This window comes from Lepidochelys kempii, chromosome 1, assembly GCF_965140285.1.
Source record: "Lepidochelys kempii isolate rLepKem1 chromosome 1, rLepKem1.hap1, whole genome shotgun sequence".
Lineage (NCBI taxonomy): Eukaryota > Metazoa > Chordata > Testudines > Cheloniidae > Lepidochelys > Lepidochelys kempii.
This window is the reverse complement of record NC_136380.1, coordinates 192,475,008-192,498,093: the sequence shown is the minus strand read 5'-3', so window position 1 is coordinate 192,498,093 and position 23,086 is coordinate 192,475,008. Positions and strand designations below refer to the sequence as shown.

General features: G+C 40.4%; 2 protein-coding genes and 1 long non-coding RNA gene across 11 annotated transcripts in view; 2 read left to right on the top strand and 1 right to left on the bottom strand.

Moving 5' to 3' along the window:
• The window catches only part of PHLDB2 (pleckstrin homology like domain family B member 2), a 103,376-nt gene extending 99,838 nt beyond the window's left edge, over positions 1-3,538 (top strand). For 4 of the 8 annotated variants that reach the window (XM_073306021.2, XM_073306031.2, XM_073305982.2 and 1 more), the window contains 2 exons: positions 210-295; positions 1,620-3,537. In XM_073306021.2, the coding sequence (XP_073162122.1) occupies positions 210-295; positions 1,620-1,760 (227 nt within the window). In that variant the 3' untranslated portion in view covers positions 1,761-3,537. Of the gene's footprint in view, positions 1-209; positions 296-1,619 lie in introns of all 8 variants that reach the window. The other 4 variants (XM_073306059.2, XM_073306041.2, XM_073306010.2 and 1 more) reach the window with 2 other exon arrangements.
• A 362-nt stretch (positions 3,539-3,900) lies between these two features.
• Positions 3,901-6,240, bottom strand: LOC140895708 (uncharacterized). Its single transcript, XR_012154316.2, has 2 exons — positions 5,184-6,240; positions 3,901-3,996 (listed from the first exon to the last, which is right to left on the bottom strand). It is a non-coding gene; the product is annotated as an uncharacterized LOC140895708 (long non-coding RNA).
• Positions 5,284-22,527, top strand: ABHD10 (abhydrolase domain containing 10, depalmitoylase). 2 transcript variants are annotated; one of them, XM_073306080.2, is made up of 6 exons: positions 5,284-5,505; positions 16,129-16,312; positions 17,390-17,501; positions 18,391-18,528; positions 21,607-21,795; positions 22,056-22,527. In XM_073306080.2, the coding sequence occupies exons 1-6, from the start codon at positions 5,385-5,387 to the stop codon at positions 22,119-22,121; spliced, it is 810 nt and encodes a 269-aa protein (XP_073162181.1). In that variant the 5' UTR covers positions 5,284-5,384; the 3' UTR covers positions 22,122-22,527. The 2 variants fall into 2 exon arrangements, with proteins under 2 accessions (XP_073162181.1, XP_073162170.1); XM_073306069.2 differs by having other exon boundaries at positions 5,288-5,505; positions 21,607-22,527.
• The last annotated feature ends 559 nt before the right edge of the window (positions 22,528-23,086 follow it).

Below are 23,086 nucleotides of genomic sequence, written 5' to 3'. Positions count from 1 at the left end.
TAACTTTGTGTGCAATTTTACCTACTATAAATATGCTACCCAACTGAAAAGGCAGGCTGAAAATTCCCTGGGGTATTTTGCAAACAAAAGTGCTAGCGTGCAGTCTTTGATTAATACAGTGGTGAACATGCAAATTCAATTAACCCTTCAACCCTTACGGTAGATTGTTTGTTTCAATTTTCAAAGCCCAGTTTCTCTCTCATTTGCAGACAAGCATGAAACTAAATTAAAAGGAGTAATATATTTCCAAGCCATTGAAGAAGTCTATTATGATCATCTAAAGAATGCATATAAGGTAAACATTATCATTTTTGTTATTTTTATTAATTATCCTATAATAGCATCCAAAATGTGGTAGATGTTGTACAGACATAGGAGGATAAAATTCATGTCTCAAAGAGCTAAAAAAACCAAACCCAAAATCCCTTACACACACACACAAGGCATAGAAAAGCATAGAACATATCAATGAATTGGCCAGGGCAATGACTGGCATTATATGCAGTCTTCTTGTAGCCGTGTCAGTCCCACAATATTAGAGAGACCAGGTGAGTGAGACATTATCTTTCTTTGGGCCAACTTCTGTTGGTGAGAGAGGCAAGCTTTTCAGCTTACACAGAGTTCTTCAGGTCTGGAAAACATATTCAGAGTGTTTCAGCTAAATACAAGGTGGAACAGATGTGTTAACTATTTATAGTAAACTATCTGTTCCACCTTGTATTTAGCAGTGACACTGTTGAGTACGTTTCCCAGACCTGAAGAGGAGCTTTGTACAAGCTTGAAAGCTTGTCTCCATCACCAACAGAAGTGGGTCCAATAACAGATCTTACCTTACCCACCTTGTATAGTCAACGTGTCAAGTGATGTGGTCTCAAAAGTCAGAGATGGTGGTAGAGTATCTGGCAGCATTAGGGTTTAGGGAGGACTCAGCAGGTGAGAGATGACCACATGGAGCCTTTTGTATCAGCCACCAGTTCCAGATGCTGAAAATGCGTCTGCTGGCACATACACAGAGGTTCTTCCTGAATATGGTGTTTTAGGGGTGAAATATTGGTTCCAGTGAAGTCAATGGGTGTTGTGCCATTGACTTCAATGGACCAAGATTTCATCCTAGGTTACTAGATCTGCAGCTACAGGTGACCTAAATCAGGGGATGTAGTTGTGTTTCTAGCCCAAGATGGGAGTTGATTTGATTTTGAAGCTCTGGGAGGAGTACCCCTGACTAGCATCTGCACTTTGGAAGGACTGTGAGCTGCTTCAACCCAACCTCAAGAAGTGGACTTTAAGAATTAAAATGACTTTTGATCACTTGCTGCAGCAGGTGCAGGGGAGAAATTGTGGTTTAGAGATGAAGCAATGTTTGGTCTCACATATTACTGCTCAGTTTAGAAGTAAGTCACACACAGTGTGTCTGCATTAGGCCTGAGTACTCTCAAACTGTTTCCTGCAGAGGTAGCAGATGGGGTTGAGCAAATCCCGAGTTACTAAGGATGAGATGTTAAGTAGCCGTTGCTCAACTGGCTTTTTCCTTGACAGTCTCCAAGTACAGAATTTTACTCACTGTCAGTAAACTGCTCTCATGTCATACAACTGATTTTGCTGCTTCTTTTTTATTTTAGAGTCCTAACCCATTACTCACTTTCAGTGTTAAGACTCATGACCGAATATATTACATGGTTGCTCCAACGCCAGAAGCCATGAGGATATGGATGGATGTTATAGTTACGGGAGCAGAAGGCTACACCCACTTCATGTTATAATAAAATGGTGCAAAAGTTCATTCACAAGGCATATTGCAATAACCTTATTCATGAATTTAGCCACGTGCAAGTGAATTTGAAAAGCCATATACAATATTGGTAACTGTCACAAGAATTCTCCCTATGATGTGCACACAAACTCTCAAAATCAAAAGATTTTATACACACAAGTGAAAGTAAGACTACTTGTTTCTTTTAGTTGATCATTATAGTAGCAAAAGAACTAAAGCTATTGAAAGTGTCATAGTGTTCTAACATGGGTAATCAAGTCAACTTAAGTATGGTATATTGATTCAGTAGTAATTTCTTACAAATTCTATGTAGAAGATGTCTTCAAAAATACAAACTGAACAGTTTACAGAATCGTTTGTGTGTGCTCATTGGTATGCAAACATTTTAGTAACGGAACAGAAAGGTATAATAGCATATATTTTTAATATGCAGTATTTGACATTTATAGATAATTAGATGGCTTTTAAAAATTTTTACTTATGCATTTTATAAAAAAAAATAAAAAATATGAAAAAAACAAACACACCAGCCTACAATACATGTATTTCTTGTCTTAGTATTTTAAAATATTACTACAGAGCCAAAGATTTACATGATTTCTGTGTAAGAATGAACTCAAATTGTGAGCTGCGATTTAGCTTTGTGTAATGGAATAATGCCAAAATTCTTCCTAAATTTTAATAATTCAATTGCGACAGTATTCTGTACACTTAAATTACCAGTTGTACAAACTGCATGTATAAAGTCATTTACATAAAGCACAACAAAGAAGCAATAGCTTCACAAAGATGGTCTCTCTGACAAGATAAAACTGAATGGAGACAAGAGGAGCAAACTTAACTTTGCCATACGTTTTCTACATTCTCTCTGCAGGAAGCATTGAACTGATTCTCTCTCTGGTTCCTGTAACAATTTCTGTTGTATGGAGTTCAGTCTTGCCATAGATATGATTCTAGTCTAAAGTTAACATGTGCTGATTGAACACCCCACTGAAATCAATGGGTGAAATCCTTGCCCAATTGAAGTCTGCATGAAAACTCCCATTGACCTCTGACAGTGAGATTGTTCAAAGTATACATCGGTGTAGAATTTCGCCGTATGATAGGGTAGAGCACAAAGAAAGGCAAGTTGTGAGAGCACATATTAAAACAGTAATATAAATAAAAACTTTTAAGTAGCAAACATGGCAAAGACCTATTTTTTAATGTATGCTCCTTGTAAATGTTCTCCCATTTAAAAACTGCTTTCTAGCCCTTGACTATTATATACAAATAAATTATTATTGAATGAAACCTGGACTTCAGGCAAATCTCCAAATAGTTCCTTAGTTTAGTATTCTGGATTTGAATGTGCCATATTGTTCATTTAATTAAAGAAACCACACTAAAAGCAAAGAAGAAAGTAGCTTTTGATTAAACAAATGAAAATATGAAAGCAGAATACATTATGCTTGCAGAAAATGTTGCACTTTTAAAATCCTATATCTGGCATGAATGGGTATGAAATTTTTTTTTTGGTGTGGTAGCACAGGTCACATGATTGCTCTAGAATTATTTTATTCGTTTTGACGTGCAACAGATTTAACATTATGAATTGGGAAAGATGGAACTGTTATCACCAGGAATAATTTTTATCTTTAATTTCTGTGCAGATTAGAGCTATAAGAAATTTGTAATCTAATGATTTTAAAACATAAAACCAATACCAGAAAATAGTTGCTTTGAGTTATATAATTATATTTTTTTCTGTGATTGTACCTTAATTTTACTTTTATGTATGGTTACACAAGTTTTATAATAATGATTTTTGTATCCTGCATGATGCAATTAAGTCTTTTAAATAAATGTTTTAAAAAATGCTTGTATTTATTTTTAAATATTGGCCTGATTTCTCATTATGAAACAGTCTTGCTTTTCTTATCACTATAATCATTTCAATTGCATATATTTAATATTGTTGACAAATGCAAAAAGTAGTTGAAATCTGATGATCCAATAATTTTTTCCATAAAAGAACTGTGGAAAATAGTGTGTTATGTTGTACCTAAAAACTATCTTTTGAAGAATACTACCTGCCTACATCGCATGTGCATATCTTTCATTAACCTTCCTTCTTTTTGTAATAAACCTTAGTCTGAGAATTGTGAATTGCCAGCCCTTAATTTTTATTTATCCACAGAACAGGAACAGCAGAAGTTCAAGTTTTTTCCATGCTTGATCTTGACCTGAAGGCAAAAGATGTTAGTTTAGTCTCTATGGCCTATGTAATTCTTGATTCATCTGCTGAGACTCCCAATAAGGTTGCAAATATGGGGTGGTGGGTTTTGTACTGCGGACGCCTAAAAGCTGGACTAAAACTACCACCTTTATTTTATATAAATCCTGAAAAGGGACCCTGGCAGCTCCGGTCGGCACAGCTGACCGGGCCATTAAAAATCTAGTTGGCCGCCCGCAGCTGGCCAGGCAGGCTCCCTGCCCGGCAGCTCCACAAGGCTCCTGGGAAGCGGTGGCAATTCCTCCAACTCCTCGGCAGAGGGGCAGCCGGAGGGGCTTTCCGTACTGCCCCAGCCCTGCGTGCCAGCTCCATCGCTTTAGCTGGCCAGCTGGGGAGCCGGCACTCAAGGTGGCGCTTGCAGGCAGGGGCAGCGCGTGGAGCCCCTCGAGTAGTCCCTCTACTCCCCGCTTCCTGGGAGCGCAGCCACATAGATGTCAGCAATTCCTGAAGCCCACAGCCTGTACCCTCGCTCACGCTTCAGCCCCCTACCCCAGCCCTGAGCCCCCTCCCGCCCTCTGATCCCCTCAGCCCTAGCCCAGAGCCCCCTCCTGCACCCTAAACGCCTCATCCTCGGGACCCATCCCAGAACCTGCACCTCCAGCGGGAACCCTCACCCCCCCTCCTGCCCCCCCAACCCCCTGCCCCAGTCCTGAGCCCCCTCCCGCCCTCTGATCCCCTCAGCCCAGAGCCCCCTCCTGCACCCCAAACGCCTCATCCTGGGGACCCATCCCAGAACCTGCACCTCCAGCGGGAACCCTCCTGCCCCCCAACCCCCTGCCCCAGTCCTGAGCCCCCTCCCAAACCCCTCATCCTCAGCCCCACCCCGGAGCCCATTCCCCCAGCTGGAGCCTGCGCCCCAGCTCCCCCGCCCGCTGCAAAGTGGGGGGGGGGAGGAGGGGCGTTCCGTTTTCTGCTGTTAGAACGTTGGCAACCTGGCGGGGCAGGCGGTTTGTTCTGCCGGGAACGCGGCATATGCCCCGGGCACGGCAGGACTCCCCCTGCTTGGGGCTGGCCCAAGCTCTCCCTGGCGCTGATTGGCGCCTGCACCTCCGACGAATGAGGATCCCTCCCTCCCCAGGGGACCAATGAGTCAGCTCCCCAGGCTCGGCCTCAAGGCGCACGCGTGCTCCCCCTTGCCTGTCCGCCTCCAGGAGGAGGCGCCTGCGCAGTCCTCCCTCTGTTTTGGTCACGCGCAAGCGCCTGCGCACTTTCTCGTAGTCTGGTTTTTAAGCGCCGACGCAGCGTCTGCATCACGTTGGAGGGCGCCCGCTCAGCTGGGAACGCAACGGCGCATGCTCAGTTCTTCCCCAAGCTACCGGGAAACGACGAGGGCGGGCCATGGCAGCGGCGGGCGGCGGGATCTGGGCGCTGTGGTTGCGGGGACTGACCTGGGGCAGGGCCGCTGCCCGCTGCGCGGGGTCCGGGGCCGGCCGCGCCTCGCTGCTGCTGCGGTCTGCGGGTAAGCGCGGGGCCAGGCCGTTACCTGCGCCCAGCCCGGCTCAGGCGGCCCTGGGGGGCGGGGCCTGGGCGCGCTCTGCTGTGACGTGGGTCCCGCCCGCGGGCGGGGAGGGGGCCTGGGTCCTTTGGAGGAGCTTTGTCAGCACGTGATCCCTGTGGACCCCCTCCCCCCCCCCGCCCCCGTGCTGTTTACGGGGGAGGGGAGCCCTACCACCCTTCGGCCCTCCAGGGTTGGATGTCACTCGTTCTTGTTGCCCTGGTGTCAAGACTGGGGTTGCCCCCCGTCGGGCTTTTCCCAGGAGCGCTTCTTTTCTCGAAGTAACTGCCTGAGGGAGTCTGTGGCGTGCTAGGCCCACACCGCTAGCTGCCCCGGGTTCCAGGCTCAGGGTCATCCTGGGTGCCCTGGCGTGTGGCACCTCAGAGGTGGCAACCCTAATCTCGATCTTTTTTGTGGACTGCCGTGCTGGGTGTTCTAGGGGCATACATACATGTAGTGTCCTTTTTCAGAAGTGTAGCTCTTTCTCAGGCTGCTTCATAGTGGGGATGTCAGGGCTGGAGGGCTCATGAGGAAGGTCTCAGCTTGGACAATGCTTCACCCTGCCTTAAGAATATAAGAACGGCCATACTGGGTCAGACCAAAGGTTCATCTAGCCCAGTATCCTGTCGTCCAACGGTGACCAAGACCAAGTGCCCCAGAGGGAATGAACAGAACAGGCAATCATCAAGTGATCCATCCCCTGTCATCCATTATAAGCTTCTGGCAAATAGAGGCTAGAGACACCAGTCCTGCCCATCTTTGCTAATAGTCATTGATGAACATATTCTCCATGAACTTATCTAGTTGTGTTTTTGTTATTTTGTTTGTTTTTTTTAAACCCTGTTCTTTTGACATGTAGCTAGGGTCTGACCTATTCTGCCATTGCCTTGTCATCTGTTCATGGTGTGGTGAGGCTTACCATGCCTTCCCACTGCCTTTGATGCTCCACCTTGATCTGAGTAGGCTTCCCCTAAAACACTGTATGCTGGTTACAGCTGACTGTAGATTGCTTTAATAAATATTAAAAGCAGCCTTGAGCCCTTAGGAAGCTTTTAGTCCATACCTTCACTGAAACAAAGTGTGCAAGCCCTTGCAATAAAACAATAAAGGGGAAATGTTAAGTTGTTCACATAGTATTTCTTGAGATATATCAAATCTGTCATTCCAGGAAAATGGCACCAAAATTATCTGAAACAGACTTAGCTTATTTACTACTTAAGTATTATCACCAGGCTGTACAGACAGACCCAATTACATTGTTCTCAACTGAAGTTAGCTAAATTTAATTCAGAACTCACATTTAAGTGCAATTATTTATCTAGACAACATCAGTAGAGTAAAAAGAAAAGGAGTACTTGTGGCACCTTAGAGACTAACCAATTTATTAAGTACTCCTTTTCTTTTTGCGAATACAGACTAACACGGTTGCTACTCTGAAACCCATCAGTAGAGTGTTACCTGTATAACTGTTTCTGAAATCGGTTGAAATATAATTTAGTCTGTGCAATCCAGCCATATTGTTTCAGCAGAATCGGAGTTCTGAACCAGTTTAGCAATATCAGTCTGTGAGTCTGTTAGATATAGAGGCTGTAGAGAACTTTGATTTTTGAATAATTTGTTATATACCACTTAAACTGGAGCTACAAAATGTACAGTAACTGTGAACAAATTTATTTCTTTTACTGGTAGTTATTCCCCTTTCCACATGGTACTATCAATACCAATACAAACACGTTTTGTACTGAGGTAACTGCATCCCCACTTATACTGCTAAACCATACCAGTATAGTTAAAGTGGTGCAATTTTTCCAGCACTGTATGGACAAGGAGTGGAAGAGGACAGGAATGTTCCTTTGGCCAAAATTCTTTCCTTTCCTCTCCCCTGTTTTATACACTCCTTTCCCATAGATAAGTGTTTGTGCTATATACTGACTGTTTACCACTTTTCACCTTTGAATTGCAGTCATTTCTACTTTGGTTTGTATAATTTGAAGCACTTATAAAAGCCATATATAAAGTATGAACTACATGGTTCATGTGTTGTCATCTCATACTATTTGTCAGGAAAAGTAAAGGGGAGGAGTCATGACAAAAAGGGCTCAAGGTGTGGTAACTATATATATTCAAAGCTGTTTACCATGAACAGTGTTTTGTATCCCAAAGATCTTTTTTTTCTTCTTCTATGTTTGTGCTGAGTTGAATGAGTTATTGAGAACATAGAAGTTGCTGTACAGAAATTGATAAACCCAGATTAGCTTTCCAAATTTTCAGGCATCTGCCTGCTTGGGTGGATCAGATTGTAGGTTCAGGGCCAATTTAAAAAAAAATTGATGGAGGGAGGAACATTGCTTTTAGGTTCTCTGTCTGCCCAGAATAGCATTAGATTTTTTTCTTTTTTTTTTTTAGCTTGTACTGTCTCTTCTTTTTAATTCTTTGGTGTGCAAACAACCCCTTCGACTACAGAACAAGATAATATACCAGACTACAGACAATGCTGTTAAATGCACTGTGCGAACTGAAAAAGTATAAAAGGTTTTTTTGCTTTTCATTGTGATAGTAACCTTTTTAAAAAAACAATTCTTCAAACATGACTAACTTTTTGCTTCAAAGTACTATAGCAGCTTTAAAGAGCAATGGTCAATATTTACTGTCTTACTTATCAACATAGTGTATCTGTTGCAAGTTATAATTGTGCACACATGTAAGTAAAAAGGAGATGTTGTGAACATAGCCTTTAGGGTAACAGGAGGCTAGATCTTAGTTGCTGCAGGACAGTTCTGTGGTGTGATACTGTCAAGGTCCACTTGTTTTAATGCCTAGCATTTCTGTATCTACTGAACTACATCACTAGGTCAACCTTGAATTAATATTATAGAGGCCCAGCAGATTTTATTTGGGTATGCATTTGTTTTTCATTAGTGAAAGGTTGGTCACTGGAAATTATTAATGTGTCAATATTATATAGTGCTTATGATATAGCTTTAAGAATCTGAGCTAATATGTCAAAAGGTTCAGACTCACCTTAGCATTTCACAGATCATATATAGGAGGGGAAATGTTCCCAAATGACTTTGCTTCGTTGACAACTGAAAAGCTGCTAAAAAGTGGATTTAATTTTAAATATTATAGAAACCCATGAGGTCTTTTGAAGTATACAGTATATGAGCATTTTCTTAATCTCTCCAATGTGTAAAACTAATTCAGCCATAAATTTGCATCAAGCTTAATGGCACTGAAGCCTTCAGCCTAGTCTGTGTTTTCAAAAGTGAAAAGCCTTGTGTGGCCATCTTGAATTAGTGTGCCTGTATGTGTTCCTCTAACTAAACTAACAATTATTTATTGTGTTCAATACACCAATAAAAATCTGACTTGGTTTATAATTATGTAGTGGAAATCAGTGGTTCTCAACTGGGGGTATGTGGCCCGTTATGGGACTGAGAGTCAGGTTCAGGGGATCTACTAGCTCTGAGTCCTGATGCCCTGTGGGGTATAAGCCCCAAGCCCATCAGGGGAGTTGAGGGGTAGGTACCAGGGATGTTGCCCCCCGCCCCCCAAACTGCAGCCCCAGAGCAGAGTGGTCCTGGGGCAGTTCCACACCCCTATCTCTACTCCCCACCACCCTTCCTCCCCCACAGGCCCTGCTTCCTGGCCAGGTTGGAGGTGGGAGCCAGGCAGTGCGGGGCAGTGCCATAGGGTGGGCAGCCACAGCGCTCCCCTGTCGTCTCCTGCTGCTGCCCAGGGTTGTGGCTGCTTCTCAGTCAAAGGGGGTTGGGAGCTGCTCCTGCAGCCAGTAAGAGCTGCCCAGGTGGGGGGACACGGCTCTAGGGTGGCCAGAGCCCTTGTGGAGCAGTGACCGCAACCTTCCCAGCACATAGCCCCTAGCTACTCCCTGAATGCACCCTGAGCTACCCCCGTGCCTGCATACTGCCCCTAGCTTTTCCTCTCCCTGCACCATGATTGGTTTTCAAACTTTTTGAGCTGAGTGCTCCCCCCTCTTCCCCCTCCAAGTTATAATTTGTGGATGCATGCCCCCTACAACCCAGACAAGGTGGACTGAGGTGAGTCTGGGAGTGAAGGTGATGCTCCCTCCCCAGGCCCTGCTGTGCAGAGCTGGCCCAAGCCCTGGCAGGTCTTGCTCCCTTCCAAAGTAGAAATCAACTATGCCGAGGGCCCCCTTGCCCAGTGGCTAGCACTAAAGCCCCAAGCCTGCCCTTCCACCCGCTGGGCCCTGGAGTTTTCATAGCATGTTGCGGGGGCTCAGTAGGAAAAAGGTTGAGGAAACCCCTGATGTAGATGATTTGTCCTACCCTAACTAGGCCCTCCAATTTAACTGTTCTAATATGTGCAAGACCATGGAAATTTTCAAACCTCAGTAACTTGTGGGTAGTGGGACAACATGAACTATAAAAACAACTTGTGTGTCTGCATGGGCAAAAATCCCCCAAATCACACAGTGAGGAATCTGTACCTCTTTAGCAGATGGTCATTAGAAATTGTGTCCGTATACTCTTTTCCAAGCAAATGCACTTCTGACAGATTAAATTTATCAGGTTTCAGAGTAACAGCCGTGTTAGTCTGTATTCGCAAAAAGAAAAGGAGTACTTGTGGCACCTTAGAGACTAACCAATTTATTTGAGCATGAGCTTTCGTGAGCTACAGCTCACTTCATCGGATGCATACTGTGGAAACTGCAGAAGACATTATATACACAGAGACTATGAAACAATACCTCCTCCCACCCCACTCTCCTGCTGGTAATAGCTTATCTAAAGTGATCATCAAGTTGGGCCATTTCCAGCAGAAATCCAGGTTTTCTCACCCTCCGCCCCCCCACACAAACTCACTCTCCTGCTGGTAATAGCCCATCCAAAGTGACCACTCTCTTTAAAATGCATATGATAATCAAGGTGGGCCATTTCCAGCACAAATCCAGGTTTTCTCACCCCCGCAGCCCCCCTCCAAAAACCACACACGCAAACTCACTCTCCTGCTGGTAATAGCTTATCCAAAGTGACAACTCTCCTTACAATGTGCATGATAATCAGGGTGGGCCATTTCCAGCATAAATCCAAGTTTAACCAGAAAGTCGGGGGGGGGGGGAGGTAGAAAAAAACAAGGGGAAATAAGCTACCTTGCATAATGACTTAGCCACTCCCAGTCTCTATTTAAGCCTAAATTAATAGTATCCAATTTGCAAATGAATTCCAATTCAGCAGTTTCTCGCTGGAGTCCTCCAAGCAGAAATAGAATAAAACAGACAGGGAAAAAAGACAACCACAACAGAGAGATACTTATGTTAAAAGTACTCTTCATTGCATACCATGAATTTTAAGCAGCATTGTTCATAGTGGTAGTGTTCATCTTAAAAGCTTGGAGGAGGGCAGGAATGATAAATTATCAGAATCCTACTGGACAGAAATGACATGTAAATTTGGTAGCCTTTTGTGCTATGCATTTTCACATGTTATTCCAGATGCAGCCTTCAGTTCAGACGTACAGCATTCGGTATCTCCTCTGTCACATATCCTTGTTGATAACTGGTTTCTTGCTCTTATGGTATGTGGAGAGAGAAAACCAGATACTTTTGCTTAGGCTTTTTAGCTGACATGACAAATGTGGTCATCTTTATCTGAAAGATCAATCTAACAACTCCAGCTAAAATGCTGGTTTCATCCTGGTTCTGTACAATAAATAAAGGCTCCAAGGAATCATTATAGTCCATCATGTCATCTTAGGTACATGATAAGGGCTTTCTAAAGATGGCATTGAAACTAGAGAACTATATTTAAATGACATTGAGGAACTGATCACTCAGTTTCCTTGCTTTTATGGGTGAAGCTCAGTCTTGAACCAGTTTCTTTGTGTCAGTATTTCATCAGTTGCTGAAAAGTAACTATTCTTCCCATTATATAGGGTTGGGATACCTAGTAATGGAGTCATTATGACTTAATAAAATGGTATCAGAACCAGATCCCCGTTCTTAACTGTCTGTCACTTTTTTCATCTTTGTTGCAATATCTAGACACGCCATGTTAAGTCCATGATTTATCACCATTTTGGAGCCGGGATCCTTAAGTTTCTTGCAACTACCCCTAGTCTCCATGCTACAGCCCCATTTCACTCAACATTGCCATGTCCAGTAATAACCAGAGGGGTTAGAGCTGCACAGGAAGCTTCTCCCATCAGGAGTAAATTTGCTTCCTTTAGAATACACCTATTCCTGTGGCCTAGGGAGCGTTCCCTTTATTAGAATGCATTTCTTGAACTTAAAAATTGACATTTTTTTGTTTTTGTTTCCACTCACTTTTGAGTGAACAGGACATGAAAATTTGGCTTTAAATCTCTGAAATTTTCCCCTACCTATTAATCATAAGCCTTTTATATTTAACTGGTAACTTGATCATCTTCTAAACAGCAATTCAAACAGTTACTTTCCTTGTGTTTGGGATTGGTTCTTTCTGCTAAACGGAGAAGCTTATTGAAATATCTTCTACAGTATTACTTGGAGGATGCTTTATCTAGCTGCAGTGGGACTCTTGAAAATATTGTTTTATTGTTATTAAGATAACTACTGTATTAAGAGACTTCATGGGGAAGACTGGCTTCAGTCTGAGTTTAAAATTGTTTGGCAACAAGTTGATTCCTCTAAGTATGACAGTGACTTCAAAATATTTTCAGGATGTTAGTGGTATGTACTCTTCAGTATCTCCAGAAACTAACTTTGCCTTTTAATCTGTGATTAATCTGGTAAAATTTTCACCCAAAATAACCATTTCATTTTGAGTCAGCAAATTTTGTCAACTTACTGAAATTGCCTAATGGCAGTGAGTTTATGGGAGCATACTGTTGTTTACTTACTGGTACATCTGTGCTATCTCTCAACATTGGCGACGGTTTGTACCACTTGAGTATTCTCTAATATTCAGCCAGCCTTTTATACCGAAACATTTTTATGATAAAGGATTTTAGTTTTTAGAAAGCCCTTGTGGCAATTCTGTCTTTTCATTGAAGCTTTTCTGAGCTTCATTTTATTAATTTTGAAATTAAATCAAGAAAAAACTGCTGTTGTAACTTCTTAAATAAGTGATGGATTTCATTCTCTGACTGAAGTTATCATACAGCAATAAATGTACTTGAACTTGCCTTTCAGAGGTTGGCTGTCTAACTACAGTGTTGCTAGTAGAGGGGTATACTTTTTTTAAATTTGAAATTAATCATCATTTTGTGTGTCAGTATTTGTACTTAATTAACGTAATTGAACAGTTATTTCCATTAGATACAGTTAACTTAGCTAAGGTGCCATGAGATGGAATAGTCAATTACAAGCAGCTCATTGTTGGTTCTAGAAAGGTTTAAGGATTTGAAATGAGGTGTTTGGCTATCACTGCTCAAAATTTAATGCTCCCAATGAGTCCAAGGATCTGAATTGTGTTCTTTACTGATACAGAATATTAAAATTACAAAGGAGAATGTGAAAAATGACCAGCATTGAGCATGCTCAATTCATATGAGGAATCAGAAGAGAAGGCATGAGGTTGTAATACACATTGATTGAAATAAAACCCCTCAACTCAGGGATCTAGCTTAAAAAGTAGTGGTATTAATACATAGCAAGCATTTTTTCTGGCCATTGAGACTTTCATAGTGATAGAAAGGGTCCACCAAACTTGGTTTCTGATCGCACAAAGCAGACCCGCCACTATCAAAAGCCCAGTGGCGGGAAATGATGCAGGCAATCTTTGTTGTATCAATTATGTAAACGGCCTAGACAGGCGACTGTCATTTTAGCATGTAGTATAATAACTAGATAGTGTCTCCATTGATGTTATTAAATGATTTAGTAGTGACAGGGGGTTTTGGAACTGAAGTAACTGAGTCCAGAGGAGATTTAAAAAAGTGAGTTGGCTTAATAAGACCTTTACTGAACCTCAGATGGTAGAGAGGAGAATGTCTAGAGTTTCCATAGATCTCCTTTGCTAAAAGTATCTAGCAAGATAACGTGTGAAAAGATAATGAAACAATAACTCCTAATCACAGTTGTTACCTCATCAGCACAGACTCTCATGGTTGATCAGACTTTGCAGAGGGGTCATATTTCTAGCAACGTCTAAAAGCTGCTTTTGCCAAATTAATCATTTTATGATTGAGCCATAAATCACAGGATAGCTTTAGGCCTTGCCAGACTCAAATATCAAATACAACTGTAGCAGAGCAAGCAGCAATGTTGCCTGAAGACTTTCTATAACTTTTTACATGATTTTTTTTCTTCAAGCTGGGTGGATTGATTTTAAATCACAGATCTTAGTTTGCAGAGCTGTGATTTAAAAGAAAAAAAGAAAATTATTCTTTAAATCAGCAAGCAAGAAACCTTGATTTAAGTCATTTGATTTTAATAGCATTTGATATTTATACATTTTATCTATTTTTCATATAAAAAGGTTGGGTTTTTTCCATTGATTGATAACCATTCAAACACATTGATTTACACCTAAATATAACCATTATACTAAACTTGATTTTTTTTTTGCTGACCATGAGCACACACTATCTGTATGCGCTCATTTAAGCAGTTATATAGAACTTGTTAATTTTTAGCTTTATGATGTTAGAAAACGATGAACGATGGATAAGAAAAAAGTTTATCACAACAGGTTTTAATTTAAAATGAATACGTTTATTAAGCAAAGCAAGTGTTATTTAAATTTGGTGAAATGGAACTTATTGTTCCAGGTCTCCACATGTCCTTCAAGATCTTAAAATTAATAAGAGAACGAGATCTACGACTAGTTTTATGCATAGATTGAAAGAGGAAAACAAGCATTGCTGTTTTTTCAACTCCCAGTTGATTTTTATTTATTTATTTTATTTTAAATTATATGAAGGAACTAGTCATTGAACTGAACTAATTGGATATATTGAAATGAAGAACATATTGTCTCTATAGTGGTAGAAGAGGCTACCGCTGTCAAAAGCTGGTTTAGCCCTTCAACAAACGCTGATTCCAGGTGCTTAGCCAGTGACTCCCACCAGTTCAGTGGTTTGACTTTCTTTAAAACTTCAGCAGCAAACATGTGCTGCTGAATACAATTTTTTTGTATTTAATTTAAATGATTTTAAGTTATTTTAATAAGTTTAGGCCTTAATATAGGTTGTCAATTTCAGATTTAATTTTAAATAGCTTTATTTTTAGAAAGTGAATTTGTATTTAATTTAAACTAAAAAAAAAAATTTTAAAAAAACAATGCTTACCCGTTTGTAAAAGAGATTTTGTGTCTTGTTTTCAGATGCTAGAATTTCACACCTTCAGCTTCTTCTTTTATATGATATAGAAGCCTATGTTATGTGGATGAAGAACTGAATAGCAAATTTAGAAAACGACATTTCACAGGAGCTTTACTCAGCAATGAAAACCCACTGGTATCCACTCTCAAGCCTGTTGTTTCAAAGAGTAGTGTCTGTACACCTACAAGTGACAGGAAGACCAAGTGTCAGTTCTAAGGTTTTTGTTGTTTTTTTGTTTTTTTTAAATTGGGCAACTTGAGAACATGGTGTTCAAGACTCCAATACATGAAATTCTAAGACTTCTAGGTTTTTCTGATTAGTAAGCTGAAAAAAGAGGAAAATGTGTTTGATTTTTTTCCTCGTTGATACATACTGTTGAGACTGTATAAGTAGCATCAATTTAGGATGGAGTTATGAGTCTTGGAAAAAAAGCTTTTACCATACAGATTTCTGATTGCCCCATTAATATTGAAGAATCAATTGAAAAGGAACAAAATAACTAGCAGTAGTCTCCAGACTAAGTTGGCATTACTGGGATGATGATTGTTGCGCTACTAAAGTTTGACTAACCTTTTATTTATTGAATTTCTGTTGGGCTCTCCGTACAGTAATGTTACTTGCATGTATTGGTTTTCTTATGCTGGAAAATTTCAAAGCTTGTTTCATTGTTCTCACCTCCTCCCAACCGATCCCCATTCTGTTTAACATTGATTACAGTGGGACTCTGGGCAGGAGATGGTCTGGGTTTTTAGTTCTCTGTGGAGGATTGATTGCCTTTGATTGTAGCTTGTTCCACACCTATGGTACCATGTAAATAATAACTTCACTTCTTAAGATTAATTTTGAAAAACCTACTTCAGAATAGCAGAGAGGCAAATAAAAAGGAAGCACAAATAAATAACTTTAGTTATCCGGTTAGTTTAAATTTATTGAGGAAATATGAAATTAACATCATTAACAAATCAAGATTCAGTAACGTTCAGTTGTGTGCAAACCCTTTTAAAAACTGGCAAGGGTTAGTCAATCACGTTTCTGATTAGAGTGAAACTGTTAGTATTGAATGACTTGAATATCATCTTGCTTTTTTCATCCGGATAGCTGGGGGGTCCCTAAAGATTTGAAATTGTCCAAATAGATAGTATTGAACATAATTGCCAAGCTGTGTTGTGATTGACTGTTTTACTTAAACTAAAATATTTTGTTTCAAGATGATTTCTAATGTTTTCTGGTATCTTACCGCAAGTACTTAAGTATTTCTGATGATGATTTTCTTTATAAAATGTCTTTTTTTTGTTTTTTCTAAAGCTTGCAGACAGAAGTCATCAATCAGTTTCCTTAGTCGACCTGATCGTCCAAATCTAGCTTATAATAAGATAAAAGGCAAGAACCCAGGTGTTGTCTTCCTCCCAGGCCTTAATTCAAATATGAATGGGCAGAAAGCAGTTGCACTCGAGGACTTCTGCAAATCTCTCGGTCATGCCTTTGTAAGGTACAGTCAAGAAGATTGGTTAGAGAAACTAGCATGTATTATAGTATGGCAGCCAGAAATGAGGAATTCTGTGAAAATACGTCTAAGATGCTGAAAATTCTTCCCCCACTTCAGCCTGTTAGATTTTGATTGAAAGCATGCAATATAAGAGAACATCTGCTTCTTGTGATGGTGTCACTGCCAATCTGTTTCGGAGATATGTTCATCTTTTCTATGCAGAGGTTATTTAAATCAGTAAAATGAATTTTTCAGCACACTTGCATGACTCATTGAAATTGTAATTATCTCTGTTCTAACCTGAGTGATATGCTTCATGAAATAGAGTATCAGAATAAAAATGAAAAATCTTTGAAATTGGAAATCTTCACTTATATTATGGTTAATACATATAAATTAAATAATTACTGCATGCTTAAACTCTATCCTGTGTTGGTGGACTCCTGCTTGGAGCCCCGGGATTTGGGCCTTAGAACAGAGCTCTCGTTTTAGCTCTTGTATAGAATGCTATTTGTGATGTCTCCACTGCTAAATCTTATGAATACTGATTAGTGTCTATTGGTCAAGTATCTTGAGTGGGTTTAAAGGAGTATACTAGTGAAAGGAGTTGCATAGTACAGATGAAACATTGTTTTAAGAAGGTACAGAATGTAATAAGGATGTACAGTCTCAGTACTTGACAACACATTTATGAACCATGTATAGTATATGAAGGAGACGCTTGCCATGAAAAAATCATGTACGTCTTTGGCTCGTTCTTCAAGGACAGTCCTGTCCATATGTCCGGGTTAAATTTGGATTTGCAGATTTAATGAGCTAGTTTAGTGCATGGGTGCACTGCATCTCCTAGTTGTCTCGTGCTCGCAAATCCCTATGTATATGATTTGACGTCTAAGAGTAACTTTCTCTCTCAACTGAAATTTCTGCAAACCTCGATGATTATGAGGTATGTTGTCTTTATTGCAATTGTTTAATTCTGATTAATAGTCAAGAGTATTGTTCCTGTTCTGTGTAAGTACTGTCTGATGCAGCTTGTTTTGTAAGTAATATTAAATTTTTATCTCGACTGTTAACTTGCAGATTTGATTATACAGGATGTGGAAGTTCGGATGGTAATCTTCAAGAGTGTACGGTTGGAAAGTGGAGGAAGGATGTTTTGTCTGTACTGGATGAACTCACAGATGGACCACAGGTTATATTTTATTTTTAAATATAGCAGAAACTGTTCTCCCAAGTTAAAGCATTACATAGCCAGAAATACAGTTTAACGGTCCTTGTGAATGATCTTCTATAAAAAAAAAAAAAAAGAATTACCTTTATACTCATTTCTGGTTTGAGTTGTTTCAAATGGAACAAAAACATGTAAGTCATGAAGTACCTTACACAGGGATGGAGGTGCTGATCAACAAGCTAATAGCAATGGACATAACATTGTAGAACAACACTAAATGTAAAATAAAGTAGGTTAGGTAATGAAACAATTTGAGGAGAAACCATTTTAGTTCAAAACAGAATAAAGTCAAGAAGTCAGTGTTAAGCTGTCCATTGCATAGATACCATGGCAATGGTCGCTTTCAAATACTACATACAGCTCAGTTTAAATTAATGAGGGAGTTCTACTAAGTAATTCTAATGTAGCTCAGAGCGAATATTAGAACTATTGTAATGTGTTAAAACTTGTTTTGTGTGGTGTTTGTCTGACTTTTATTAATGAGAAGAAAGAAACATCAAATGTTAAAGCACTTCCACAGCTGGAAAAATAAAAAGTAAAGTACTTGACACTCAACTACATTTCAGTTCTCATTTTGTTTACAGTGGGTCAGTCTGAAAAATCAATAACTTGCCCCACCGAACAAAAAACAGTAGTTAAAAGCCAGATCTTGTGATGCTTACTCGGGCAAAATTCCCACTGGAAATGACAGCAGTTCTGCTGGGTAAGGGCAGCAAGATTATGCCCCAGGGTTAAGTAGCTAAACAAAACTGAAAATATTTTGGTTTAATTAAAAAAAAAACAGTAAATTTTAGATTAAAAAAATCACTGACTTTTTCTTGTTTTGTTTTTTTTCAAATTTTATTTTAAGATTCTAGTGGGATCCAGCTTAGGTGGATGGCTTATGCTTCATGCAGCAATAGCTCGTCCAGAAAAGGTGGCTGCTTTAGTCGGAGTAGCTGTAGCTGCAGACTATCTTGTAACAACTTTTAAACAACTTCCCCTTGAGGTAAATGCTAATGGCTTTAAATGTTCTGTTTTTGCAAATTTTGAAAACTTGCTGGTGTGAAATCCCTTTACGAAAAGTTTTCATTTTGTGTCGTATGGTTAAATGGACTGTAAGAGTTGATGAGTGAACAGCCTGCAAAATAGTGAAATTTCTGAGTGAAATTGTCAGAATTAGTTAAAATGAAGACTTGTTACAACCACTGTATATAGGAGCCTTAATTGTGGACCAGGGACTCGTTGTGTTAGGCACAGTACAAACACAAAACAAAAAGATAATTCCTGCCCCAAGCAACTTAAAATCTAAGTATAAGAAAAAGAGACATCGGATGGATGGAGTACAAAGACAGTATTGGTCAGCATAATAGGCAGTGGTCTCATCACACCAGCAATCTAACTATTGTCAGGATTTTGTAGGCATCACGGCAAAGAGTTCTGAGGAGGGTTATGAAGGGGGATAAGAGGTAGGTAGCTCTGCACTTTTTACCAGGAGCACCTCCCATATATTAGGAGCAGCAAAGGAGAAAGCAAAAAGATGCTGGTTTGAAAATTTAACAAGTGGCCCATTGAGGCTGGTAACATGGACTGAACAGAGGCAGGAATTGACATTTCAATAGTGAATGAGAGATAAGTAGGGTGGAGATAAGCAGTGAAGAGCCTTGAAAGTGAAGACATGTAGCTCATATTTGATAGAGAAAAGGAACTGGGAGGTCGGTGCAGGGGCATGGGAAAAGAGTGGTGATAGAGTGGTGATGTGGTCAAAGCAGCAGACTAAGAAAATGATATTTGAAGAAGCATTCTGAGTGGATATGAATGGGGAAAAATGGCATTCTGAGTGGATATGAATGGGGAAAAATGGCATTTGTCAAGGCCAAAGGGAAGAATGTTGTAGTAATTGAGACGTGAGATGATTAGGGCTTGGATAAGTCTTAGTTTCGTGGATGGATACGAAGGTTGTTTTTTAAAGATCTTGTGCAGAAAGATCTAAAGGGAGAGCCTGACTGAGGACCTAGAGAGAAGTCTGAGTCAAATGACTTCTGGGATATGGGTCTGAATGACAGGCAGGATGATTGAGCAAAGAGTTGGGGAGGGAAAGAGTGAGGTAAGTGTAGCTATTCTATGTCAAAGGCTAGAAAGTAACTTCATATACCAACACTACTGTGACAGATAGGGCAATTTCCTGCAATATCTTTGGAAGATCTTACAGTGTTAAGTTGAAATAGCTTTGGAATCCTTTGTGTCATGAATGCAAAATTGATGTATTATTGTGGGATTGTACATGACATCTCTTGGGGAAGAATATGGGGCCAGTGTAAACCCTGGAGAAGTGTAATAAGCTTCAAAGGACTATTTCAAACGATATGCCAGACAAAAAGGAACTTTTGGGACAAACCAAGTTAAATGGGTTCGCTAGGAAGTACCTGCGGGGAGGTGAATGCAGGTTCCTATCCCAACCTTTTTGAAGCTGTGCCCTGAGGGGAGACCCATTGTCTGATTGATTATTCATGGTCTCTGAAGACACAAGTGAAAGAAAGGTGTATGCCTATGGGTGCTTGTTCAGAGTAAAAGCTTGTCTGAACTTGAAACCACACACCCTCTGGTGGGGTTTCAAGGACCGATAGCTTACCAGAGCCCTTGTTGGAGTTGGAGGTGATCTCTGGTAAGCTTATTAGCCTGCGTGTAGGTTTTATTGTTTTAGTAGGTCTTCTGTAATGCTTTCATCTTAAGAGTAAATGTGCATGCTTAGGAAAAAGCTGTGTGGTAACTTGTAACTGTGGCAATTACACTGTTTATAGCCTCTGAAAAAGCAAAGCACAGACACAGGCCTGTTTAAGTAGTCTGTCTTTCTGGGGAATTCACAGTGTAGGCAGGGAGCTGTGCAGCCTGGACATACCCCTATCAGGAGCAAGAGATACGGGTCTCTCAACGGAAGAGGTAACAGCTGAGGGTCTGGGAGACTAAAATGTGTGTCCTTGCTGGAGCACAGAGTGGGAATACAGGTACAGTTGTGACAACTACTTTTAAGGTCGCAAATGAACTTTCAGTTGAATCTGACTTAAATTTGGTAGGTTAGATATGGGGTTGAAGTAGGATTTTTCTGCATAATTTGAAACCAACTGGATTTGGGCTCCAAATTTGACACAGTAATTATTGAAGTATTCATCTGAGTGCAGAACTCCAGCATAGTAGCTTTTTGGCTCTTGCTAGCGATACCTTATAATATAACCTGACCTCAAGGGTGGAGGGAAGGAATGTCCACCAAAAAGCTTTGGGGTGGGAGGGTTTGGTTTTGATGGGCTTCCTAAATGTGTCTCTCTTTTTGTGAGCCTTAACTCCTGCATGCTCAAAGAATTTCCCCAGGAAGGAGGGAAGGCCTCGGATCATCTCTCTCTCCCCTCCCCCCCACTGGTAGCCCCCCCGTCTTCATTGGGTCCCCTTCCTTGGTGATTTCTTTGGGAGTTCCAAAGGAATGAAACCCTGAGCCTCTGGAGACTTGGGGGAAGTCAGTTGAGATTGGAGGGTGCAGGGGTCTTCGGATGGGGGAAAGCAGATCAGGTAATATTTCCACCTCTCCCTTTCTGTGGAGCTCCTGAGGTGTGATAGAGGAGAGAGCTCATGGCAAGCCTTTGGAGGCCAGTGAGTGGAAAAACCCCTATTCCCCATGAGTATTTCACTCATTGACAGTTAGTGAACTCTTCAGAGCCTTGGTTGACTTCACCAGGACTAAAACCGGTTGTAGGGAGCTGCTGAGTCTTTTGGCTGGGTAATGGCTGAGAGGCCTGCTGTGTGAGAGCCTTGAATAGCTGAAGTTTGTGGGAGGGAGATACAGATCGGCTTCTGAGGCTCACTGTGGGTGTTTCCCTCCTGCAAATGTCAGGGGGGTTACAGGAATGGGTCAAATACACCCCTCTTCCTCCTTCTGACCTCAACTGGTAAGGATAAGTTTGTAAGAGTTTGAGGTTTTTTGGGTTTTTTTGCTCTTAGTAATGTGCTAAAAACAGAGTTAAGGGGTCTGGTTGCCTTCTTTAATAGTGAATCGCACTTGTCTGGAATATTCTTTTGCCTTTTCTTTTCTAAATAGGTCCAAAAAGAAATAGAAGAAAAGGGTGAATGGAAGCTGCCAACAAAACACAACGAGGAGGGGTTTTATTGTTTGTCGTACGAGTTCATTAAAGAAGCAGAAAACCACTGTCTCTTGAGCAATCCTATTCCTATAACCTGCCCTATAAAACTTATCCATGGCATGAAGGATGAAGATGTCCCATGGCAGGTATCCATGCAAATTGCAGATCATGTTGTCAGCACAGATGTGGATGTGATCCTCCGCAAAGTTGGTCAGCACCGAATGAGTGAGAAGGATGACATGAAACTTCTTGTGTACACTGTTGATGATTTAATTGACAAGCTGACAACCCTAGCATGAGTTGCATGTTAGCACTAATGCATGAGCTTAACACTCAGATCTCTTCTGTGATTAACCAAAACCTCATTTTTTTTTTTATGGCAATGGAACACTGCTGAATCTGGAAGGATGCAAAGGTCACAAAAGAAAGGAAGTGGAGCTTTAACTTCTGTCTCCTTACCTCTGTTTTGTAAATAAAGGTGTTTTCTTAATGCTGCATTTGCACAAATGATAGAAAATGTGAAGAAAATGCTGCTGTTTGTTGGAAAACTTTCCCTCACCTTGATTTCCTGTGACTTTTTTTTTTAAAAAGTTTCCTACACTATTTTGTACTGAAATATGTTTACCTTTCTTACATTTGTGCCAAGGGTTAATGTTTGCTACTATTAGAACTGTACAGTACAACTTAATTTTTAAATTCCTTTTGACATCCTAAAATATTGTGCTTTATGCTTTAACATTTTTCCATTTCTGAGTTCTGAAACTTCTGTCGGAGCCTTCCTACCCCAAGTATGTACCTGAAATGTTCAATTAAACTAATGCCCCTAGAAACAGAATGGGGGAAAATGCAGCATAATAAACCTGGCTTCAAATATAAAATGGAGTTTTAGTATTGATATTAAGCCATAAAACAACTGCACAATATTTTCATATCCTTCGTGCCTGGGATAGTGATGAGCAAGTCTGATTTTGAGTTGCTCAGAATAACTAAAAACTGAAATTTCAGTTCTACAAATGTCTTTCTAAGCTCATTATGCCAGATGAAAAGTAATCACATGGTCATTGTTCTAGGGTCCTGAGGTTGATCTCTACTATTGTATTCTGTAAGAGTTGTGTGTCACTTACATTGAAAGATTTAGATATGTCTGCATCTGTGAATATATTTTATCCTATTAAGGCAGAGTGAAGCAAGGAAGCGGGAGTTGCCCAATATCCCTCCCTAATGTCCTGCAGAAATTTACATACACAATTACGCTTCTTTCAAAAGCTATATGCCCTTCTTTATCTTGGCACATCAGGAAATAATACTTATTTTTCAACATTTGTGGAGCTTCCTATTTATAGAATAGGTTATTTGTGTATCATGAAAGCCTACTCAACCAGTCAGTTCACCCATCTCTGTTTGTGATGCTTTTGACTTTTTTTTGCAACAACTCCG

Bases quoted from the DNA above. Each gene is read 5' to 3' on its own strand.
- ABHD10 (XM_073306069.2), top strand. From the start codon at position 5,385: ATGGCAGCGGCGGGCGGCGGGATCTGGGCGCTGTGGTTGCGGGGACTG. The intron at 5,506-16,128 runs GTAAGCGCGGGG...TTTTTTCTAAAG, and splicing joins GCTGCTGCTGCGGTCTGCGG to CTTGCAGACAGAAGTCATCA. The intron at 16,313-17,389 runs GTACAGTCAAGA...GTTAACTTGCAG, and splicing joins CTCGGTCATGCCTTTGTAAG to ATTTGATTATACAGGATGTG.